Source organism: Elephas maximus, chromosome 3, assembly GCF_024166365.1.
Source record: "Elephas maximus indicus isolate mEleMax1 chromosome 3, mEleMax1 primary haplotype, whole genome shotgun sequence".
NCBI classification, from domain to species: domain Eukaryota; kingdom Metazoa; phylum Chordata; class Mammalia; order Proboscidea; family Elephantidae; genus Elephas; species Elephas maximus.
Window position 1 is genome coordinate 174,499,655 of NC_064821.1, and position 22,668 is coordinate 174,522,322.

Below are 22,668 nucleotides of genomic sequence, written 5' to 3' on the forward strand. Positions count from 1 at the left end.
TTTATATAGGATGGTCAGATAGACCCCTTTGAAAAGGTGTTTTAAGCAGAGACCTGAATAGAAGGCAGGATCAACCTCTGGGAAGATATTGAGAATACAGATCCAAGCGAAGAGAACAGGGCAGGAATAAACTTAGATGATGAACACCAAGAAGGTGTGGCTGAAGAGGACTGAGCAAGGAGGGGGTGATCAGAATGCATTTTAGAGAGATATGCAAGGACCGGAAAACCTGGTGGCATAGTGGTTAAGAGCTATGGCTGCTAACTAAAAGGTTGGCAGTTCGAATTCACCAGGAGCTCCTTGGAAACCCTGTGGGGGCAGTTCTACTGTCCTGTAGGGTCACTATGAGTTAGAATTGACTTGATGGCAAGGGGTTTGGTTTGGGGTATGCAAGGACCAGATTCGACTAGGACTTTCCGACATTGTAAGGGTTTGGATTTAATTCTGAATGGGGCATGAAGCTACTGGAAGAAATATAACAAGGAACTGACCGACTTCGATTTTTAATAATTCACTCCAGCACCTACGTATAAACCTGATCATAAGGCGAGAGTGGAAGCAGGGAAACCAGTTAGGAGATATTGCAGGAGCTTAGCCTAGACATAAAGCTGGCTGGGGCCTGGAGGTTAGCAGCGGAAAGGGTGAGAAGTGGTCAGATTCGGGGTACATTCTGAAGGCTTAGCTAACAGGACTTGTTTATGTGTGTAGTAAGAGATATGAAGGAATTAAGGAGAATTCCTAGGTATTTTGTCTTGAAGGACTAGACAACTAGAAGTTGCCATTTACAGATGGGGGAAAGACTAGAAGCAGAATCAATCTGGGGTGAAGAAATCAAGTTCTTTCATAAACGTGAAGTTTAGAAAGCCTATTAGACATCCGAGTGGAGATACCACAGCTATACGATAACAGTTGGTATTGATAGTGTCAAAAATAACCAAAAGCATCACACTAACTACTTTTCTCAACACCTCACCCACAAGAATATGATTTTGTTAACTAGCCAACAGTTGCTGACTTATTATTCTGGTTTTAGATAGTGAGTACAATATATACTCTGCTCTCTATGATTTCAAGCAGCTTATTTCCATTTATATGAACACGTTAATGGAAAAGAAGGCAAGAATGGAAACAAACACTGTTGATTGGTTCTCTTATCCCTGAATGAAGACACTCATCACATAATGTGTATTTCCAACATTCCAGGCACTCTGTTTACAGAATCCAATTTTCTGAGGTTATTTCAGATAAAAAGGTTTTTTAAATAATAACATCATAGTATGGTAGCTGATAGGCCAAATCATAAACACAATTTTAGAAAAGGCTTTCACTATGGTTTAATCCCATGTGCTACAAATAATATTAGGGAGGAATTTATAGGATAGTTTAAGAGTGGGATACGGACGTCAGACTGCCTGGGTTTACATACATCGTGTTCCCACTACTTACTTGGAAAAGCTACTTAACCTCATGGCTCAGTTACTCTACCCTTTAAATAAGAATAATGATAGGATTGAGGATTACATGAACAAGCACAAACCAAATGTTTCGTACAGTATATGGCACCATGTAAGTTTTAGATAAACATCAGCTACAAATGTTGTTTTTAAAAATATAGCACGTTTGATTCTACAAGCCTGCGTTATATACTACTATACACAATACACTGTGCTAGGCACTATCCAGTCAGTGATGGCTAGATAGAAACCATACTGAGCCAGACAGACCCATTAATGAAAGTACTCTTTAGTATAACATATTAGTCTTTCTAAACTTTGAAATCAAAATCTACATAGAGAAATGGAACAAGAAGAATGGAAATAACTAGAATGTTCAAGCATTATGAAGAATGCAACCAATGTCACTGAACCATTTGGGTAGAAATCGTTGAATGGGAACCTAAACTCCTGTGTAAAAAAAAAAAACCCTTCACTGAAAACACAATATAATAATCCATACAGAGGTGGCCCAGGTATCAGTGACTAACCTCTGATGAACATACTGGCCACCAGCTCATTTTCTTCAAGTCATACACATCTTCTCTTCCACAACTCATGCTGACCCTATCTGTTGGATTCCTCTCTCTTTTGAGGGAACTTGTGAATGGTCTATAATATGAAAGATCTCATTCCACTGTAAAAGAAGTCCATAACTTTCACATGTCACTTATAAAAAATATTGAAAGCCCCTAGTAAAATCTTTACATCATCTACAAATCTTATCTCCCCATGTCTGGGAGACCCATTATAGTTGTCTACATCCCACATTCATGTCTTTTAGAAGCAACATACACACAAAAATATCTTTCTCGGAAATACAGAATTAATTTTCTAGAACAGTCTTCTAACTGCTGGGCAGGTTTCATACTTCTCTTACTTTGATCTTTTTTTTTTTTTTAACCAATTTATAAATTCTTCCCTTGTGCAAATCAACATTAAGGAACCTTGACAATATTGCCGAAACGTGAGGTTAGTTTTTAGACCATGCTTACAGGTTGCTTGGGAGTGTATTTGATTTCTTCATTTTATCATTTCCAAGAAGGAAATGGAGCAATGGGGAAAACAAAGCAAAAAGTTGCACGTCATAGTGAAAGAGCATTGTTCGGACAAGATCTGATAATAATGTCAGCTGTGGGACCTCTCAATGGACTTCATTCCTCTGGAACAAAAGGGCTATTTCTTTGTACCGGAGCAATACCCAGCTCAATTCTTCATTTAGTATTCTAGAAGTCAGTTTCAAAGTAGGTCAAAGAATGAGAACCCATTCTGGTTTCTTCCTCAGCTCACATCTTTAATTTCCGTGGAACAGACACTATGTGAACCTATCTATTCCCAGCAAGATGAGAAGAAACCTGCAACCTGCCAGTCTCTGTAAGTTCTTTTCCAATATTATGCTTGTGAAAAAACTTTCATCATTTTCCCTTTTGTAAGAAAAGAAATTTTGAAAGCTAAAAATGGCACACGAAAAAACCACTCTGCCCATTGGTCTGGTGAATTAAAACCGAAGCAGATTTCACACCAGCAGGAATATGTTTCAGTATGTAACTGTTTCCAAAAAGGCTGATTCTAAGCAAGTGAAAGGTAAAAGACAGCTTCTCAAAGGTCTCACATTAGGAAAAAAGACACAGAAGGTGGCACTCAGATGAATATGTCCTAGCCTTAAGGTAATGGCTTTCTGCCACCAAAATCCATTGTAGGAATACATACAATTTCCACAAAAGGAAGGGTGTGGAAAAGTCTCTAAAACAAGATCTTCTCTTCTGGGAGAAATAATATTCGTATTTTTGAACTGGATTAACTGACAAACAGCGCTGTTTGTTTAAAAGGCTCAAATAGAAACATTTTTTATTGATTTACTTTTTAATAGCTGGCTGAAGTAGAAGAGTTAGAAAAGGGGCAAAAGTACAAAGGAATAAAATCACCACAGTTGGAAATAAATAAATTCAAATGGCCGAGGCACATTAAAAAATTCAACCTTCTCAATAAGCAAATAAATGCCTCTTTTAAAAAACGAAACTCATATATCTATGTAGTCTTACTCATCAGGTTCTATGATTTTTTTGCTCCTCTTTCATTTTGTCAAGATACAAGAAGTCATTCTACCTTTAAGCAGGCTACTAGGTTGTCATTCATTTAAAACTGTGCTTCCACTCCATCCAGCCTTTTTTTTCTTGCCTTTTCAGATGTTGTATAACATTACGCGCATAGCTAAACCAAAAAGCAAACCAGTTGGTGTCAGGCTCCAAGTTATGGTGGCCCCACGCGTGTCAGAGTAGAACTGTGCTCCACAGGGTTTTCAGTAGCTGCTGTTTCAGATGTAGACCGCCAGGCCTTTCTCCCAAGGCTCAAACTTTGAAGTGGGTGGACTCGAACCCTGAACCTCTAGCCTTTCAGTTAGCAGCCAGATGTGTTACGCATTTGCACTACCCAGGGACTCCAGTACATGGCTACCAGATAGTATTTTCCAAGTAGCCCCTTGACATGTAGCAAAATAAGGTTTTGCCTTTGGATTCTGAAAGCTGGTTCTACTTCTCTGCTTTGCCACTCCCAGGGTTTTCACTACTTTGTATTAATTATGCTCAGTACTCTTTACCTCCTTTGGAGGCAGAGAACATGTTTTATTTGACTCTGATTCTCAACACCAAGACCAAGTTTTGTGCTATATGCTCTGTTCACGTCATCTGACATACTATATTCTGCAATAATATTTGTGGAGCATTGACCCCACATAGAGGAGCACCTGTGCACATAGAGAACACCAGCTGGAAACAAGGACGTGAGGTGGTTTCAGGTTTGGTTAGCCCCACCGTAATCTTCACCGCCTTCCTCCCAAGGCCTCCCCCATAAACCATGCCTGTTATGTCAAGGCATCTTCAACCCAGTATCCACCCTTCCAACTAGATTGCCAGCCTTAAGCCCCGTGGAGGTGCAACAGGGTGCTTAAGGGATGTAGTGGGAAATTAGGTTGTGTACAGCCAGATTTAAAATTCAGGTAGAGGATTTTAGACTTGATGCAATAGATAATAAGGAGTGACTGTAGCCTTCTCAAGAAGGAAGTACTTGATATACTCATGTATCAGAAAGACTGATCTCCTTGAAAATTCATTACAAACATGAATTAAACTTTTCTAAGAAATAAATCTAAATAATGAGCTAATAACAATGAAGTGTTAATAATGAAGGAACTGAAGGTTTTTTTTTTTTTTTTTAAATTCCATTCTGGCGTAATTAAGGGATAAATCAGTGCAAATGAAAGATGTCACCGTTACTAAAACTTCACTCACTTATTGAATTATCTTTCATGTGAACAGAGTGTGTTTTTAAGACTATTCCATTCTTATATAAGTCAATGTCATTTTCCAGTTTTGGGGAAATGGATATTAATCTCTTGTCACTGAAAATTTAACTGAGTTTATCAAAATTAATTTCTCAAAGGCCACCTGATAACCACCAGATGGCAACCTGAGCTGATGTCGGATCAGAAATTTAAGTTATGGATAGCCCTGAGACTATTCATCAACAACCACTCAGACCCCTGGGCTCCTTTAAAATCATAAAACACAGATGCTTTCTACTACTTGTGTAAATTCCATTGGAACAGAATGCAATACGCTCGACCCACAATGTTTACGATAATTAAAGTTTTTTCCTTAATAGCAGTCTATCTAGAAATAGCAGACTATGAAATGATCATTAATAGAACTGTTACAGTACTTGAACAAATGCCTATCAAGAGAGCAGGCACACATTAGTACATTTCCTAAAGAAAATCCATTTTCATTTCAGATTCTGATATTTTATTTAGAAAAATTACACCCTTTCTTTTAATTACTTCAGTAAACATAATGAGGGTTTTGCTAATGACACCACAGAGTCCTTTCTTTTCTCCATTTTTTTAGTAATATGAGCCTGCTTGTAATTAAAGGCGTGCTGCATTAATGATGCCGAGAGTCTCCAAGGGAAACGTTTAATGTCCACCTCATGATATTATGCCAAAATTACATGCACAGAAGACTTTTTAATAATCTTTGTTTTCTAATTTAGTTTTGATTGGCTCTGGAATCCATAACAGCACTCAAGGGCTCACATTTCTACCGTCATCAGCACTTCTGCTCCATAAATTGTACAAACGCACATGACTCCTTCCGTCTGCAGGCATCTTTTCAAAGCTTCTGTTTAACGGATCCAGAAAATTAGCTGCAGGCTGGAGATAATTGCAGATAATTTTGCCATTTTTAAGCCACTGGGGTGTTGCGTGGAGATATGACAGCTAACTTTGTCTAAACACAAAGAACAAGTCATAGCTTTGTGTTGTCACTTCAGCTTCACGCACAGGTTCAGATCATCCTATCTGTGCTTCATGCAAATTGAAACAAATTGTTGTCACTAGAGGATCTGTTTTCTGACAAAGCTGTGTTACCTGGAGCTTTTAACATGGATGAAAGAGGGATGGGATCTATACTAACATGTACTCCCAGCATTAAAATAAAAAAAATGTTATTTCTTCTCTACCCTTCAGATTCCTCTCCCTTAACAAAACAGGGATCCTTTTTAGCCATAAAACAACTTAAAGAAATAGATGAAATGATAAAGAACATGTATAGTTGTTGACATACAGAATTCATGTATTTACATGTTATACACATATAGGTTAGAGTATGTGTGTATGGGTGTGTATTTATTTCCCTATTCTATTGTCATAAATAGAAAAAGGAGACTCTCCCAGAAAACTAATGTTTATAAATGCTGGCATAATTAATATAGGACAATTTAAAATCACTTGACATTAAAGATTTATGAAATAGGTCATCCAGGTTAATAAGCAGAGATCTATTATTAAACGGAATCAATGGCTACATTCACACGCTCCCTTACGCTAAGATTTCATTGTGTGTTAAAGTCAATGCAGTATTCATGGATAGTCACTGGCAGATAGTGCTGGAGCAACTGCAGAGAGTGGCAAAACCGACTCTGAAGGCATTGCCAGTGCCCTTCAACTGTACATTAAATAAATCGGCTATGGGAATTACAGGGTATTTCTCTGACCAAATGCCTGCTTGCTGCTCAGGACTGCTTATAGTCACAGCTAATAAGCATGTCACTAGCTGAGCAGATGATTACTGAAACCATTTTGCACCAAAAATTTACATATGGGGGTAAGTAGCGATAGTACCTATGTGGCAGCTACCCTGATGTAATAGGCCATAACGACTCTGAGGGAGCAGGTATGGATGCGAATGTCAAGGAGGGGAGAATGTGTAAGTCATAACACAAATGACTTTATGGATTCCCATTAGACCTTGGGCTAAGGAGCACCTAAAAAGGTCTGATGTGACAGCATCTGGAAACAGCTTTACAGCCTCGTGTCAGGAACCCGTACGCTAAAGAGTTTTACGGAAAACCCACAACTGCAGAGAGGACGTGTTGCTATATTAGGTCATTATGACTGACTTGGTATATAATATATATACAGAGTCCCAAGGTGCACATTTGAAGGCTAGATTATTAAATCAGTTATGCCAATAATATGCATATTAAGGAGCACAAATTAAGCATTGATTGGTAATATCTCACAAGTCTTACACTCTCCCTTGCAAAATTATTCGCTCAATGGCAAGTTTAAAGCCACCAAGGCTTCTGAATGTCTGCATCAGACTAAGATGCACCCTTTTAAAAGGTGGTCCTGTGGGGTTTCATGTAAACATGTAAAGTATACATGCTACTGCACCTGAGAAAGCTGAGAGATATCATTCTAGTTCTTTTTTCCCCTTTGGTCTCAAAAATCACTTAGCCATTGGAGAGGTAGGAATTGGCTTGTTTAAGGACCTTATTAGGTCCTGTCACTGTGAAAAGCAGGCATGGGAGGCTCTGTAATGTGTCCTTCCCACTCGGGATGGGAGAATGAGGCATGCTGAAGGTCCCAGGTAAATGCTTCAACATGATGGACAGGAACCATGCTGGGCAAGCATTCTCTTGCCAGAGCCTGGAACCAGGGAAGCTGCACATATAAATCACACATAGAACACATCAGACGGTGCCGATGCCGGTGGAAATAGCACCTTGCAAAATGGTATTTGCTATTTTACTTAGATTGGTGAATCGAACAATCCCAGAAGAGGCATATTGTGACAAGTGTCATGCAAACCAATATATAGGGCTAGAGTGTTGTTAATACGTGAAGAACTAGCCCAGAACTTGTCCTCCGCTGTAAGGAGTGGGAGATTGCACAACCTATCACCCGAATGGCAATTTCACCCCAGATTGGCAATGTGATCATAAAGTTGACCTTTTATGAGAAATTATTAAAGGCCTTTTCTAAAGGCAACATACGCTCTTCTACAGATTTATTGTAGTGCTGCTAATGTGTGATATAGCTCTGAGTCAGAATCGACTCGACAGCAATGGGTATGTATAATGCGTTTGAATAAGCTCTGTTTTCTGGAAGTCTTCAGCTTCTAAAATGCAACTTCTTTGCAAAGCATACACCTGTCTCCCAGAGAGATGGGTCCTCTCTTTGAAATATTTAGTCTTTTAGGGCACTTTAGTCATAGTGACACCTAATAGCCAAGCTCTTTTTCTCACTCTCCACAAAATCAGGTTTAGACTATAATTCAAACCAGTCCCCAAAGGCACTTCTGAAAAATGGCAAGCCCTTAGCTTTTAGGTGAAAACACTCTTTATTGCTCAAAATTGTTTCCTGTTACAAAACCTTTTCTATAATGCTAGGTCTAAGATGATCTTATGCTAATTTAACTCACCGGGGACTGTGAACAGATGCTACCTTGATTAATAGTTTCACTATCCTGAAAATGCCAGGCCAAGTTCAAGATAATAAAGTCAGATAAGAATACTATTAAAACCTGCCATACAATGATATCTGTATGTAGAAAAAAATGGGATCACAGTACTTGGATCGCATAAAGACCATCTGTAATAAAAGACAACAACATAAACCAAATGAACATACTGTCTGAATTCTCTAGCACATTTAACATCATTTTAATCTCTAGTCTGTTTACTAACATTTTGTAGGTGTAGTTTCAGCTATGTCCTTAGTGAAAATTCAATGTGCTACTCCGAAGCTTGCCTTTTCACTTAGTAGACACAGTACGCCACGAGAACAAAGAATTCTGTAACTTTGCTTATTAAAAGAATAGCATCTGCATTTGTATGTCCACGGTCATTAGTTTTCAGCAAATATGTTTCAACATTTCAACATTCATCTTTCAAATACCCATGAGAAACTATGACCCTTGAAAATAAGAAACTGTATGAATTGGCAAATAAGACTTTTCTAGAAAAGCCTCTCTTAAGACTTTAGTTCCTCTATCCTCTGCTTCTCTTTTCACTGTTCTCCTCACCAATGACAATAGTTTCCTGGTGAAGAAAACCAAGAGATCTATTCGAGCCTTAACTATGGAACTTTGGACTGGCCTTATATAGTTGTATAAAGAAAGCTTTGTGTTTTTAAAGTTGGTTTCCCAGCAGATTTTTTCTTTCACACAGCACATATCACCTAATCATATTCTCAATCTCCAACCCCCGTTGGATTTTTGTAATAATATATACAATACACCTGCTGTAGTGAGCCTTTGGTTTGCAGGGGAGCAGAAGGTAAGTTCCAATGCACCAACCACACTGTGCACATTGTAGTTCCTGGTAGGGCGAGCCTGCACTGAGAAGGGAGCTAGCCTGGGAACACAAATCTGCTACCTGAAGATTCAGCTTATGGCATGAAATGAGTCTTCACATTCGCCAAACTCATAGGCATATACAGCTTGCCCCCATTCGCTATGAAATATTCTATTCAAAAAGGTTGTCTCACCATTGCACAGAAGGTCTCAGGAGGGTCTCCACAGGTAATATCCGGGGGATCCAGCTTCACTTTCAGATACTTGGTCATGTCCATGGATTCCGGCTGACAGGCCATGTAATCCCAAACTTTCCCTTCATCTGTGTAGATCTGAGTCTTACATACATCATAATGTCCCCACACCAAAGGGAAGGGCTGCATCACTGAGGACACTGTAACCCAAAGGGCATGAATTGACAGGAATCTTGACAAATACATCTCTAAATTCTTTGCAGGTTTCGTGGTCACTAAAGCAGAGTTTGCTTATCTGTGATCTGTGTCCGTTTTATATATACGTATACATATGTGTCTATATGTAGGTAGGTCTTACATTCAAAGAAAAAAAAAAAAGAAGGCTAGACTTCAAACCAGACTGCAAAATCAAACGTGAAGAGTTAAGATATTGTGCGTGTTCGGAAATACCGAGGACTTTGGTGGAAGCCTAACATACTTGTGTGGTAGGCATCAACAACTTGCGGCGTTTTCTTTGTCCTAGAACATAGCCAGCAGACACAGGTCTAGTTTGGTTTTTGTAAAAGATGTCCAGTAGCAGATAATAATTTAGCAAAGTGATGGGTCTTCCATTATACATCTGATAACCCTGAGTGATCCTCGATGTTCACAGCTCAGAAATGGAGATTACACGCGCCGAGATATCAGTATCTGAAGCCAAAGGATGAGTGTTGATAGCTCGGTGTCTGTTTCCCATCAATCATTCTTTTCTTCTGGCACCAATACCTTTTAGAAACAATAAGAGTAAGAATTATTGACCCAGAATCAATGTATTACAAAGTGTATGATATGTTGATATTTTGGTTTTTGACATAATATAAAGCAAATTGGTGTAATATGGATAGCCTGTACTCGGTTGCTTCCCTAGAACGAGCAAACCACGGAAATCATTCACACTGGGGGGAATTTCTCTATGAAGGATTTAACTCTTCCACAACAAAGACAGATGTGTGTATTCCAGGTGAGGAACAGATTTTCGCTTCAAAAATTATATTTCCATCTTGACAAAACTGATAGCAAGTGCCTAGATTGAAACATTTCTCATGTGCTAGAAAATCTTCCAAGAGAACAATGTGGGAAATGAGCTCTTTTATTACACTGACAAAGAAATGACAACTCCTTGTATGCCTTTTGTCTCTTGGCAAAGAGACCCTAAAATCGCCAAATTCCTTGTGTATTTCTTAGCTTTTGTTAGCTGGAGTGAAAACCAGCATTGTTGGCCTGAGCCTGTCCCTGTGGGTTTGCTCATTATATTGCAAGAATTTAGCCTCTTTTGTTTAGTTGTATGTAGTGATAAAGACAACTTGGCTCTCTGGATTAAAAAAAAAAAAAAATTCTTTTCAAAAATAAAACCAAAGGGGTAAATTTTCTGTTCATAAGAGTCTTTTATTTTCCCACATCTCTTTATAGCCATTACATCTGCATTTGCAGTTACTTTCTGTAACAGAAGTGAATTTGTCCCAAAGGCAAATATTATATGCTATTTTAAAACTAAAAGCTCCAGTAAAACAATTTAAAATGCACATACAAAAATAGCTGAGGGTGAGTTAACAGGCCATGAAGCTGAATAATACGGCACTAATTCTCAGAGAAAATGGAAATTACTATTTAAAAGTACTTTTGGTTAACTTATAATGCAGCCTGCATAACGATGGGTAGAAGTGATTGGTGCATTTAGCTGGCAACTTTTTCCTTTGAGATGATTATCCAAATCTAAACAAACAGTAATATATGGAATCCAGGTGTAAAAAAGGTATATTTGCTTAAATAGTTGGTCCTATTCACAGTCCCAAAAATTAACTATAAACAATTCAAAAAGGACAAAAAAGCCTACAGTTTTGGAAAATTCCACTACATTTCCTTCAATTCACATTGACCAGTTTAAATATGGAAGTTCACTATCTTCAAACACTCTTATAAAAGGAATTCACTATATTTAAATAATGCACCATCTTAAAATGAACTAAGCCACAGACTATGAAGTGCCAACAGATGGTTGAATTGTGTTTCCATAGCAAAGTAATTTATAATAATTGCTTTATGGATGCAAGTGCAATTTTCATTATATTCAATTCATAAAATGTTATCATACAGCTACAATTTGTGATATTTTCTATTAGGGAGAGTGTTGAATATTTGAGTTTCCATGAAGCAATAATTAGCAGTTTGTCTGATCATGTATAAACTATAGATTTGAATCTGCTTCTTTCTTGTACCATAAAGACTATACTGTGTTGAACACATTTTGAAATCTTAAGCTAAAGAGAAAAACACAGAGAAGCATGTGTTGTGCCTATTACAGCCTTCTGTTTTTTGTTTCCAGTTTCATTAGTAATTTTAAGTTGATATTTTCAGAAACATCCAACAATTTGACAATTAATAATCTGAAAAGGTGTTAAAAATAGCACAAATTTATCCTTTCTACATGCATTTTTCAAATGTGTTTACTACTTTATTATAGCAGGAAACAAACACTTTCCCAGGAGGGCGGAGGTGGGCAGTGTAAAATCTATAGACCAGAAATTATTAACTTCAATTCTTATTGTCATATACACAGCTACTTATTTTCCAAAAACGATGCAGTCTTGAAGACTTGGAATGGACTGCTTTGAGTTCGAACTGAGTAAGCAGAATGTGTTAATTTTTTATATTATTTTTTAAACATGGATTTAAGTATCATATGTTTGCATGCTCCCTGAAATTAGTCTTAAATGTGTATTTTTTTTAACATTTTTTTTTTTTACCATCTCCCTCACCCATTTATTCTTGGACACTGTCCTCATCCGCATTTTGCCTTAACACAGCCACAAACTAAAAGGTGCCCATACATTAGTACGGGAAAGATTTGGACACTAAGGAAAAGCCTGTGAACCTGTCACTGCCTCCTGACACAACAGCAATCCCAATATAACGAATTCTCATTAGAGTATAGCAGAATTATAATGATGGTCATTACACAGAGTTATGGACTACAGCATTGATCGAATTGAGAGAACTGACAAGCAAAAATGCACAGGAGTGCAAGATATTTGAATATTAGGCACATGCAGGACTGTGCGACAGGCAGAAGCAGCCAATTATAGCTTCAATTTCTGGCATATAACCAGTTGTGATTAATAGTTTTCCATTACATTACAGACATATTATTAATGTATTAAAAATGTCAAGCTTTGGCAAGCACTAATATGGCATGGCTCAGTTAGTCTGCAGAATTTACATTTAATGAGCTCCCATTGACACAGGAAAAGATACTGACCATGGCATATTACACATCACGAGCAGAGGGTCACTCGGCTGTTCTTTAACATAATTATTCGATGTTTCACTCTAATTTTTACGTTTGTAGCGTCAGCTATGATGTGTCTTTCGCTTTGAGCCTCCTTACTTCCCAGTACCATATGCACTTCAAAGAAAATCCTCAACTTAAAATGAGTAAGGAGTTAATCTATGAACTTCCATGACACATAACCGAAAAGAAGTCTGTCTCAAATTCACGAATTTGTTGTTGAAGTATTATTATGGAGTTTTCAAAGCAAATAAAACCATGTAAAAATAGAAGGCTCTTTATACCTTAACCTGTATTACCTCATGGTACTGGTTCCCATCTGGCTATGCTTTCAACCAGGTTAAAATTATCGATGTCCTCTTTAAAGCTAGGGCAGTACAATAAATAGCTCAGCAAACTGACTATGAGAATGACAGTCAAAGACATATTTTGGGACTTTGTAAGCTGATCCCTTCTGGCCCCTAACTGGTCTGATTGCCAAGTAATACAGGCTTTGAATTTGTTTCAGAAGTCTGAATCCCCCAAATGTAAGCAATGTCCCAAGATGTCTCTGGGCAGTGCCGGCTCTAGCTCTTAACTTTGCGAAACTTGGAAACTCACTATAATCAAATAGTGTCATTGTCTCTACCTGTAAACTACAGTCTTGAGGACGTTTTTTTGATTATTATTATTTAAAAACAGAAAAATACAAACTAACATGCTATGAGCGCTCCATAGGCCTCTGGCAGGTGTATGAATGTCCAGAGCCAATGTCAAAATACAAAATTATGTCACGGCCCTCCAGTTGGTAAACGTTATTGATCAGGACTACAATGGGCTATAAATTGGCTTTGCAGACGTGGCACATATCTTTCTGCTGGATTCTGAAGTTAGTTCCTTTCTACCTTGGATTACCTTTTCACAAAGTATGTCACAGTCCCTTTCAACAAAACAGGAGCTTCCCAAAATATTACATGAAAGGAATAATGATAAAAACTGTAGGTAATTCTATCCCAAAAGAAATTGCCAATTTCATCAACATCTGAGAGGAAAATATTGCCAGGAAATCTACTAACTCTAACTGGCTTTCAGCATTTGCTTTATTATATAATCTAACTAGGAAGTGGGGGTGGTAGTAGTAGGGTATTTATTCCATAAATATTCAGCTGTTCAGGGGCACCTGAAATAGACAGCTATTGACTCATTCCTCACAGGCATTAAGAATTTTATAAATACACATGTTTCTGAATGGGAAGGAACAAAAAGAAAATTGACTATAATCATATTCCATTGAATGAAAACCCTAAAGGAGTAAAGATATGTACAAATATCAAAATTAGCAGTTTCCAACACAGTTATCATGAGATTTGCTACATGAGATATTTTAACACATATTGAACGCTCTTGGCACTTATTTGTAGTGAAGATTGCAATTTCTAGACATCTTAATGGGAAACATCTGTTTCTATCCTTTTCTTAACTGTCTTTCAACATGTAGGGAATTTAACATGTACAACATCATTGGCATATCCTACTCATACTTGATTGGATATTCTGAGCAACTGCCTATCATGAGATTCTTAATAAAACCAAAGAACACACTTCAGTACTTGAAAGATCTCTGTTTTCATTGACAGAAGACTGATGAGAGAAATTAAATATCATGTGTTTTTCAGAAGGTTTGGGGACTGGATAACACATAAAATTATTTCAGAATCAGCTAAACCTAGAGGAAATCTGGTGTTTCATTCCCATGTGAACAACAAAAGCATCCATTCTCTCACAGAGGGAAGTTCAGAGATCCCAGGTCTCAAATACACATTTGAGAAAATCTACACCCACGTGAAGTTTTGAAACAGAACTCTAGATTCTGCAAATAATTTTTTTTTAAGTATTCTAAACCTTCCACTGAGATAAAATACAATATAATTCACACACACTCATGCATCTGTTTTTCCCAGGTTAACATATAATTGATTTGCTGAGTTGTATGAAATGTTCTTTCTTTCCAAGCGACTCGGTGTTTTGCAACTCTAAAACTCTCTCCCAGTGCTCACAACGCTTACAAAACCTATCAACTAAAAGTGCCATTCCTTAATTTTTTAACATATTAACTGAGAGTTTTCAGGATATTAATGGAAGCAAAAACAGGTTATTTGCACCAATTAGAAATATACAAAAGGAAATAGTACATTCGCCTGAACCATTTTAACACACATGCCCAGTGAAAGCTGACAAAATAAAAATCTAATAGGAAAAACAGCTATATGTCCTAATAAAGGAAACTGGTTTAAAGATTATCCCTCTTAAATTTTGCAAAATGAAAATTAAATTAAAAGTCAAATATATGGAATCCTGAAATGTTCTGATGTTGGTCTCAGTGGTGAAATACATCTTATTTCATGGTATCCAAAAAAGAAAACCTTTATATGTGTGAAATGCTGGATACATTTCTTCTTTGCTTGCTGAACCACATGCAAAAATCCAAAATTTACCCTAAGGAAAAACCGAAAAGTTGCTTATCTCAAAAAATAGTCTTGAACAGCTGCTTTTCCTTTACCAAAAAGAAAGGGGCTGGCGCAGGCATTCAAAGTGGCACAGTTCAAAATATTTAAATGTGGGATTGCTAATTCCCCACAGGTTAGGGACAGTCCTCAAGTCCAGCCCAGCAGCCAAATCTTGCTCCTCCCCCCAAAAAAGAGACGTTCTGGAAAACTTTTTCTGGTAAGTTTAACGAGTAAGCATATTTGAAAAAAATTTTTTTTTTTTTTTTTTTTGCTGGAAGAGCTTTCTTTTTTTTTTTTTTCATTTCTGTAAGATAAGAAAACTTTTAGCATTTCCAGTCATAAAATAGGGCCTTATTTCTAGAGCAAGTCTACTGCCAGATTCGCCATATGTTTAGCGGGATTCTGACTCTTACTCAGAATTTTCCATTCCAAAGATTGACAAACTGTTAAGAGACTCCATTACTGGGAGAGGAAGCTGTTCTGAGTTTTCCTGTAGACATTTCAGTATTCTTCTTACCCCATTTGTTCAATCACTCCTGCTTTGCTTCATACAAACATTTAAAGGTACACTCAACTCTTTCTAGTCTTGGAAAATCTTAGTATCACATCCCTTAGTGCCCTTGGCCTAAAAAAAAGGGGGGGGGGGTGGAGGGAGGAGCCAGGTTGCTACTGTCATGCCAAGAAGTTAATAAGGATGGCTTGAAACTGTATTTATGAGCCTGAATGTAATTGGCTTGGGAAGGAGAGGTGGGGAGAAGGAGATTACATAGGCGAACAATGCATTGAAGAGTTGCAATGTCGTGCTAGATTGATCATTCCCGGATAAAGAGAAGAATGGGGAGGAAATGGGGAACGAATGCCTCTACCCTCTGGAAATCAATACATGATGTAATGACGAGAACGCAGTCTCCGACTTTTCCACAGAAAGTTGTTTTAAAATCCCCGCTAGGAATTTTCCTCCGTTGCCCTGTAAGATGACAACCTACTCTTAAGTGGATTTCTGGAAGAAAAAAAAAAAAAAAGGTCCCGGGTAAGGTTACTAAAATAAACAGCAGAGGGCGCAGTTTCTTTTTTAATCCAACTTTTCCCTTGCATGAATCACTTAATTGGTTATTTTGGGCCCAATAATATTCAGTATTATTTGTATTATATATAGATATCCACAGATCCATACAGGAGAGCAATTCACTGTCCTAAGCCGAATTCATCAACCGATTAATGTACTGCCAGGAAAGAATCTGAAAAAAAATATTTCCAAATAGCATTCCTACACCAAGTCTTTCCCCTCTCAATTTTCCTTTCTCCTCAGCTACAGAACACGGGATAGTAAGGTTTTAATCTCACACCAATAAAAGAGATTAAAAGAAAGGGACTTCAAAATCTCTCATTGTGGCCACCGGCCTCACCTGGCCGGTAACAGGGCAAGTTTTTTTCCCCAAAGCAAAGACAATTGGTGAAAGGTGGGGGGCGGGGGACCCTCCTGCGCCTTGAGTGTGGTCAGGTGCGCGAGAGAAGGAGAGCGCGCTGTGTGCATGGCAGTCCGTCGATGGAGGTACCGACCCAGCGCCGGGCTCTGGATACAGCAGGCAGACTCGTAACCTGCTCGGGGCGCACACCCAGGAGGACATGTGTGTGGGTGTGAGAGTGTGCAGGCTGTGTGTGCGCGCACAGGCTCCGCACGCTGCCTCCTCAAGGCGCTTTAGAAAGTTCCTCGCCCACCCAGAGCCTTCCCTCCCGCCTGTGGATTGCACCGGGGGGACCGGAGGGAGGGAGGCCGCCCAGCGGCAGAGGGGCGGAGAGGAGACGCGTGGGTCGCTGAAGGAGGGGAAGCAAGCCGCACTTACCCGGTGGCCCATTTGCCCTTGCGCTGGGCGGGAGCCGAGCCGACGGCGCGGGGCGGCGGCCCTGCCCAGCCTGGTCCGCCTCGGGCGGCGGCCGCAGCAGCGGAGCCCGCGGGCAGCGCACCGGCGGGCGGCGGCTGCTGCTCCCGCGGAGCCACCTCCCGGGCGCGGGCGGAGCGGGAGGGGTGGGGGTGTGGACCGGACCCGCCGCCGCAGCCCCGGGGTCCCGATCGCGCCAGGCGGGCCGCGGGAGAGGACCCTGCGGACCCGGCGCCCGAGCCGGCACGCCACTCCCCGCCGCTTAATTACCTTCCTCCAGCCCCCGGGGGGAGCCTCCTGCGCGTCGCCCCCTCTCGGAGCCCGCACCGAGGGGGGAATTCCTTCCCGTTGACGTCCTCTCCCGAAATGCAAAAGATCAGTGACTTTGACAGGTAGATGATGGGGTGGGCGGAGAGGAAGACAGGATGAGAAAGGTGCCTCTCCCTCCAAAAATATAGTGTTATTAATAATGAAATCGCAGCCTTCGGGAGGTCTTGCCGGCCCAGTCCCCCGCTCGCCGGCTCTGCTCCGCGCCTTCTCGCGCTGCTGCCTCTGCCACTTCTCACCTTAAACTTTTACTGAGGGATTTTTTTTTCCCCCTATTTCTATTTCCTTTCTTTCTTTTTTTTTTTTTTAGCTGCAGGGCGATTTCCTGATTCCCGGGGATCAGAACCAGCGGCCAGGAGGTTCTACCCCGCTTGGCACCGCTTTCATTTTATTTCAGATGAAGACGTTGAGCTTAGTCAGAGGGGACATAAATCAGGACAATTAGTATTGGCGCCAAGAAGATCCTCTAGTACCAGTGTCGCCCGGGCTTCCTTCGCGCATTCCTCCACTCAAGTCAGAAATGTCACTGCACATAGCGTTGATGGCTGCGAGACGCGACGCACCCAAAGTCCATTTGATGAAATATACATGGCCCACGATGCTTCTGGATTGCGTCCGGGACCCTGCTCCGTGCGGGCAGCGAGCTCTCGGCAAACTTAGGGGCGCGCACAAATTAAAGAGTGAGCGCGAGGGCCAGCAGAGGGAGAAGGAAAGAAGCAAGCCCGGGGAAACCGCGGCTCCAGGAGGGGTGGCAAGTACGTTTCACTTAAAAGCAGATCTTCTTCTGCAACTGCCAGCAAGTGGAAGGATTGCAAACCTTATACTACCTCGAGACCTGGGCTCTCCGAGCGGTCCTAGCTCCGTCCCGCTTGCTAGTGCTGTTACCGTTCTGGCCATCGCTGCCTCCGCTCCACGACCTCGGGTGCTGTGACTACAAGACCACCCTCCAGCCCCCAACCCCGGCTCGTCCGGAGAAGCGGCTTTTCTAGTTGCTCCCCACCAACCTCCCACCTTCTGCCCCCGCTGATCCCACCCCTCACTCCTTCATCCCCTCCCCAAACTGTTCTAAACACACCCCCCGCCCCTAGCAGTGATCGCAAATTATTTTTCAACTTACAATTCGCTTATCCTGCCAGCGGCCCCTACAGCGCAAGGCTCGAATATTTAGAAATCCATTCTCCTTTAGAAAGTTGAAGTTCAAGAGACAGCAGTGCATTTCCGGCCTCTTTGCCTTTCCCAAGAGGAAAACTAATGCCCCAGCCCTAAGACTGCCTTCCCCACCAGCGGGGTAGCTACACAAGGACTACATGCCCTACAAGGAAGGTGAAGGGCTAAAAGCACAGGGGTCATTTTTCTAGGGTGATGACTGAGAGTGGTGTTGACAGAAGGATGTATGGGAGAGAAGGCGGTTGAATTGACCATGTAACCAGTTCCTCCTGGGCCTTGTGCAGTCGAGAGGAAGGGGAGGGTTCCAAGCACCGCACGCCTTCCCTCCAATACCTGGGAGACCACAGTGAATCTTCCCACCTTCCACTCGTTCCAGTGCAGGAATCAGGAGAGCTCTGTGGTTCCCTTCTCTGTCCTGTAGCACTGACATAGTACAGGGGAGCTAGCTGCAGGGGTGAAACTTCTAGAAGTGGTTCTTAAACACCCCAAACAAACAAACAAAAAAAAAAAATTAAACACAGCAGTGGTCATTCCCGGCTCCTCAGCTGGTCTCTGGCTGTGTTATTCCAGGGTTGAAATGTACTGATCACATGGTAACGCCACTTACCACACCCCTCACCTAACCTGCACCACCACCCCCAAATAGGGCACCAGAACTCGGTCATTGACCTTGAAACAACACCCAAAAGTGGCTTTCTGACGTCCTCTTGGCCCCCTGGCGTGGAAACTCTCAGGATTTGCTCCTGTCCTTTCCTCTCAAAATAAAAAACAAAAAAAATTTTTTTTTTTTCCTCTCAAGCCAAGAAGACCCCTTCTGAACCCACATTCTCAGCTCTACCTGATTGTTTTTAGGTCTTTTTCAGTAAAAACAAAAGAAATCCATGCAGAAATTAGGAAACTTCCTTCTGGGATATACCAAAATATTTCTGATGTTGACCCCCAACTGGCAAAATGTTTCCTTTTATCTGTCAAAATCTTGGAACCACCTTTCTTTCTCCTTTTACCTTCCCTTATTCCAGGGTTCATTTGACTATGAAGCAGATATCAGTTCAAAACAATCTGATATGTGAATGGGGACCCACTATAGTTCGGCAATGATTGCTGATGTCAGATAGATCTTGGCTGAAAGCAGAGAGTACCAGAAAGATGTTTACCTGTGTTTTATTGACTACAAAATGGCATTCGACTGTGTGGATCATAACAAATTATGCATAACATTTCAAAGAATGGGAATTCCAGAACACTTAAGTGTGCTCATGCAGAGCCTGTACATAGACCAAGAGGCAGTCTTTAGAACAGAAAAAGGGTATACTACTTGGTTTAAGATCAGGAAGGGTGTGTGTCAAGGTTTTATCCTTTCACCATACTTATTCAATCTGTATGTCGAGCAAATAATCCGAGAAACTGAACTATATGAAAGAAAAATGCAGCATCAGAATTACAGGAAGACTCACTAACCGCCTTGCATATGCAGATGACACAAACTTGGCTTGCTGAGAATGAAAAGAATTGGAGCACTTACTGATGAAGATAAAAGACTACAGCCTTTCAGTATGGATTACACCTTGACATAAAGAAAACAAAAACTCTTACAACTGGACCAATGAGCAACATCATGCTACATGGATAAAATACTGAAGTTGTCAAAGATTTCATTTTACTTGGATCCAAAATCAATGCCCATGGAAGCAGCAGTCAAGAAACCAAATGATGTTTTGCATTGGACAAATCTGCTGCAAAAGACCTCTTTATAAAATTTTAAAAAGCAAAACTGTTACCTTGAGAACTAAGGTGCTCCCAATTCAAGCCATGATATTTTCAGTTGTCTTGTATGCATGCAAAAGGGGGACGATGAATAAGGAAGACGAAAGAAGAATTGATGCCTTTGAATTATGGTTTGGTGAAGAATATTGAATATACCACGGATTGCCAGAATAAAGAGCAAATCTATCTTGGAGGAAGTACAGCCAGAATGCTCCTTAGAAGCAAAGATGGCAAAACCTCGTCTCACTTACTTTGGGCATATTATCACAAGGGACTAGTCCCTGGAGAAGGACATCATGCTTGGTAAAGTAGAGGGTCAACAAAAAAGAGGAAGACCCTCAAAGATATAGATTGACACAGTGGCTGCAACAATGGGCTCAAACGTAGCAACAATTGTGAAGATGGCTTATGACCCAGCAGCTTTTTGTTCTGTTGTACGTACGGTCACTATGAGTCTGAACTGACTAGGTGGCACCTAACAACAACAACAACAGTTACTTAGCTTTTCCCTGTGAGGAAGACTAAATAGTTTTCCAGAGGTGAGCTTCTTTCACAAACATCTGCTCTGGCCTTTTCACAGGCTCACTCACCAACAGTATCTGTGGGTCTAAATTCTAGAAAGGGTATCAGAATCACCTGAGGAGACTTCTCAACATTAAAACCCATCTCTTTCCAAACTGTGATTCCTCCTTCAGTGGGGATGGGGTGGGAAGGAGAGACTTCTTCTCCAAATAAGCACTCTGAGTGGATCTGATATACTGTCCCAAGCTGAGAACCTGTGAACTAACATTTGTATATTAAACCAAATTTCTTGAATATATCTTTGCACATTTGTTTATGGAATACACACTTATCAGCAATTTAGGTGTTTCCTTGGATTAAGGAAAAATAACTTAGGTCATACTTACTTTTCCTGTCATTCTTTGCCATCTTCACCTATACCTGTATTTAACTTTCTTTGGGAAGAATGATTTCTCTGCTTTTATTTAACCTTTCAACTCTACTTTCTTTTTCTGTCTCTCTCCTTTTGGAAAAGAATTGTTTGATCTTTTCATTCGCTGGCTGCAGATCTCTGGCTGGTTTCTATGCATTCCTCATTCTTCTTCAACTTAGATATCTATTTATTTGTACTTATTTTTAATCCTGTTAGGTCTCTAGCTGTTGTTTATTTTTCTAGGCTCTTAACTGCTTAAAAATTTTCTCTTTAGAGATTTGGCACGGTCGTTTAAATCCTTGTAAATTCAATATGCCAAACTGGTAGTGGTGGCATATTTGCAATGTATCTGGTCCAAAAAGATATATATCTTCTTATAAATACTGTAAAGAACTTGAGATAAAGTAAGATAAATGTTCATTGCAGGTATGAATAATTTTGGCCCATTCTCAGGATTCAGTTATAGCCTTCTTGGCAACAGCAGCTAACTCCCACAATATTAAATTAAGACTTAGATATCTGAAATTTCCAAATCAGGGACAAGTTCTATTTGACCGATTGTACCAAAAGGTCGGCAGCTCGAACCCACCAGCCTCTCCACAGCAGAAAGATGTGCCAGTCTGCTTCTGTAAAGATTACATACAGCCTTGGAAACCCTGTGGGGCAGTACTACCCTGTCCTTACAGGATCGCTATGAGTCAAAATCAACTTGACAGCAATGGGTTTGTTTTTTTGTTTGTTTGTTTTATACTATGATGCTTTTTATAAATGCTGCTTGTGTCCCAACAGAAACATCCTTCTTAGTAGCTGTAAAACGTTTAGCTCTTTCTTGCCTCCACTTTGTGCCCAGGGACACGTTTTATTACAGAGCTATCAGTAGTGCAGTTTTGGCAGGTTTTGAAATTCCTTACCTGACAAGCTTTTTTAATGCTTAAATATTTTGACGTTTAAACCTCTAGCAAACCCTAAGGATCTGAGCTGGGGTCTGTCACTAGACTCTAGGACCATTTTTCTGCCATTGTAGCTGTACCAAATTTGTAAGCCAAAACTATCCAAGTATCAACATAAGTATAGCCATGGTCTCATTTAGCTCCTTCTGGGGTTGATTGCTGACCAAAGGACATGTCATTTAATATAAGAAAATACACATTTTCCTGTGTTACTGACTCTGGAACCTGAAGAATAGCTAGTCATCTATGCCGTTGCTACTCATTTACTAATGTGGAGAACATTACCTCTAGCACCCATGTGCTTCCTGGTATGTGACATTGTGGAAAACAGTTTGAAAATAATAAAATTAGCTGCTTGGTTACAGTAAAATGAAAAGCATTACCAAGATGTGGATTTTCCTGTTTAACAGAAAACCATAAAACCAAGCCCACTGCCACTGAGTCGATTCCAACTCAAAGCAACCCTATAGGACAGAGTAGAACTGCCCCATAGGGTTTCCAAGGAGTGCCTGGT

The 22,668-nt window shown here is 40.2% G+C and overlaps 1 protein-coding gene across 5 annotated transcripts in view; it reads right to left on the reverse strand.

The window, feature by feature from the left end:
* The window catches only part of NTNG1 (netrin G1), a 416,081-nt gene extending 397,157 nt beyond the window's left edge, over window positions 1-18,924 (reverse strand). For 2 of the 5 annotated variants that reach the window (XM_049880210.1, XM_049880214.1), the window contains exons 1-2: window positions 17,283-18,252; window positions 9,322-10,086 (exon numbers count right to left, since the gene is read on the reverse strand). In XM_049880210.1, the coding sequence (XP_049736167.1) occupies window positions 9,322-9,567 (246 nt within the window). In that variant the 5' untranslated portion in view covers window positions 9,568-10,086; window positions 17,283-18,252. Of the gene's footprint in view, window positions 1-9,321; window positions 10,087-16,976; window positions 17,262-17,282; window positions 18,253-18,456; window positions 18,608-18,839 lie in introns of those variants that run through there. The other 3 variants (XM_049880212.1, XM_049880213.1, XM_049880211.1) reach the window with 3 other exon arrangements.
* Between the last annotated feature and the right edge of the window lie 3,744 nt (window positions 18,925-22,668).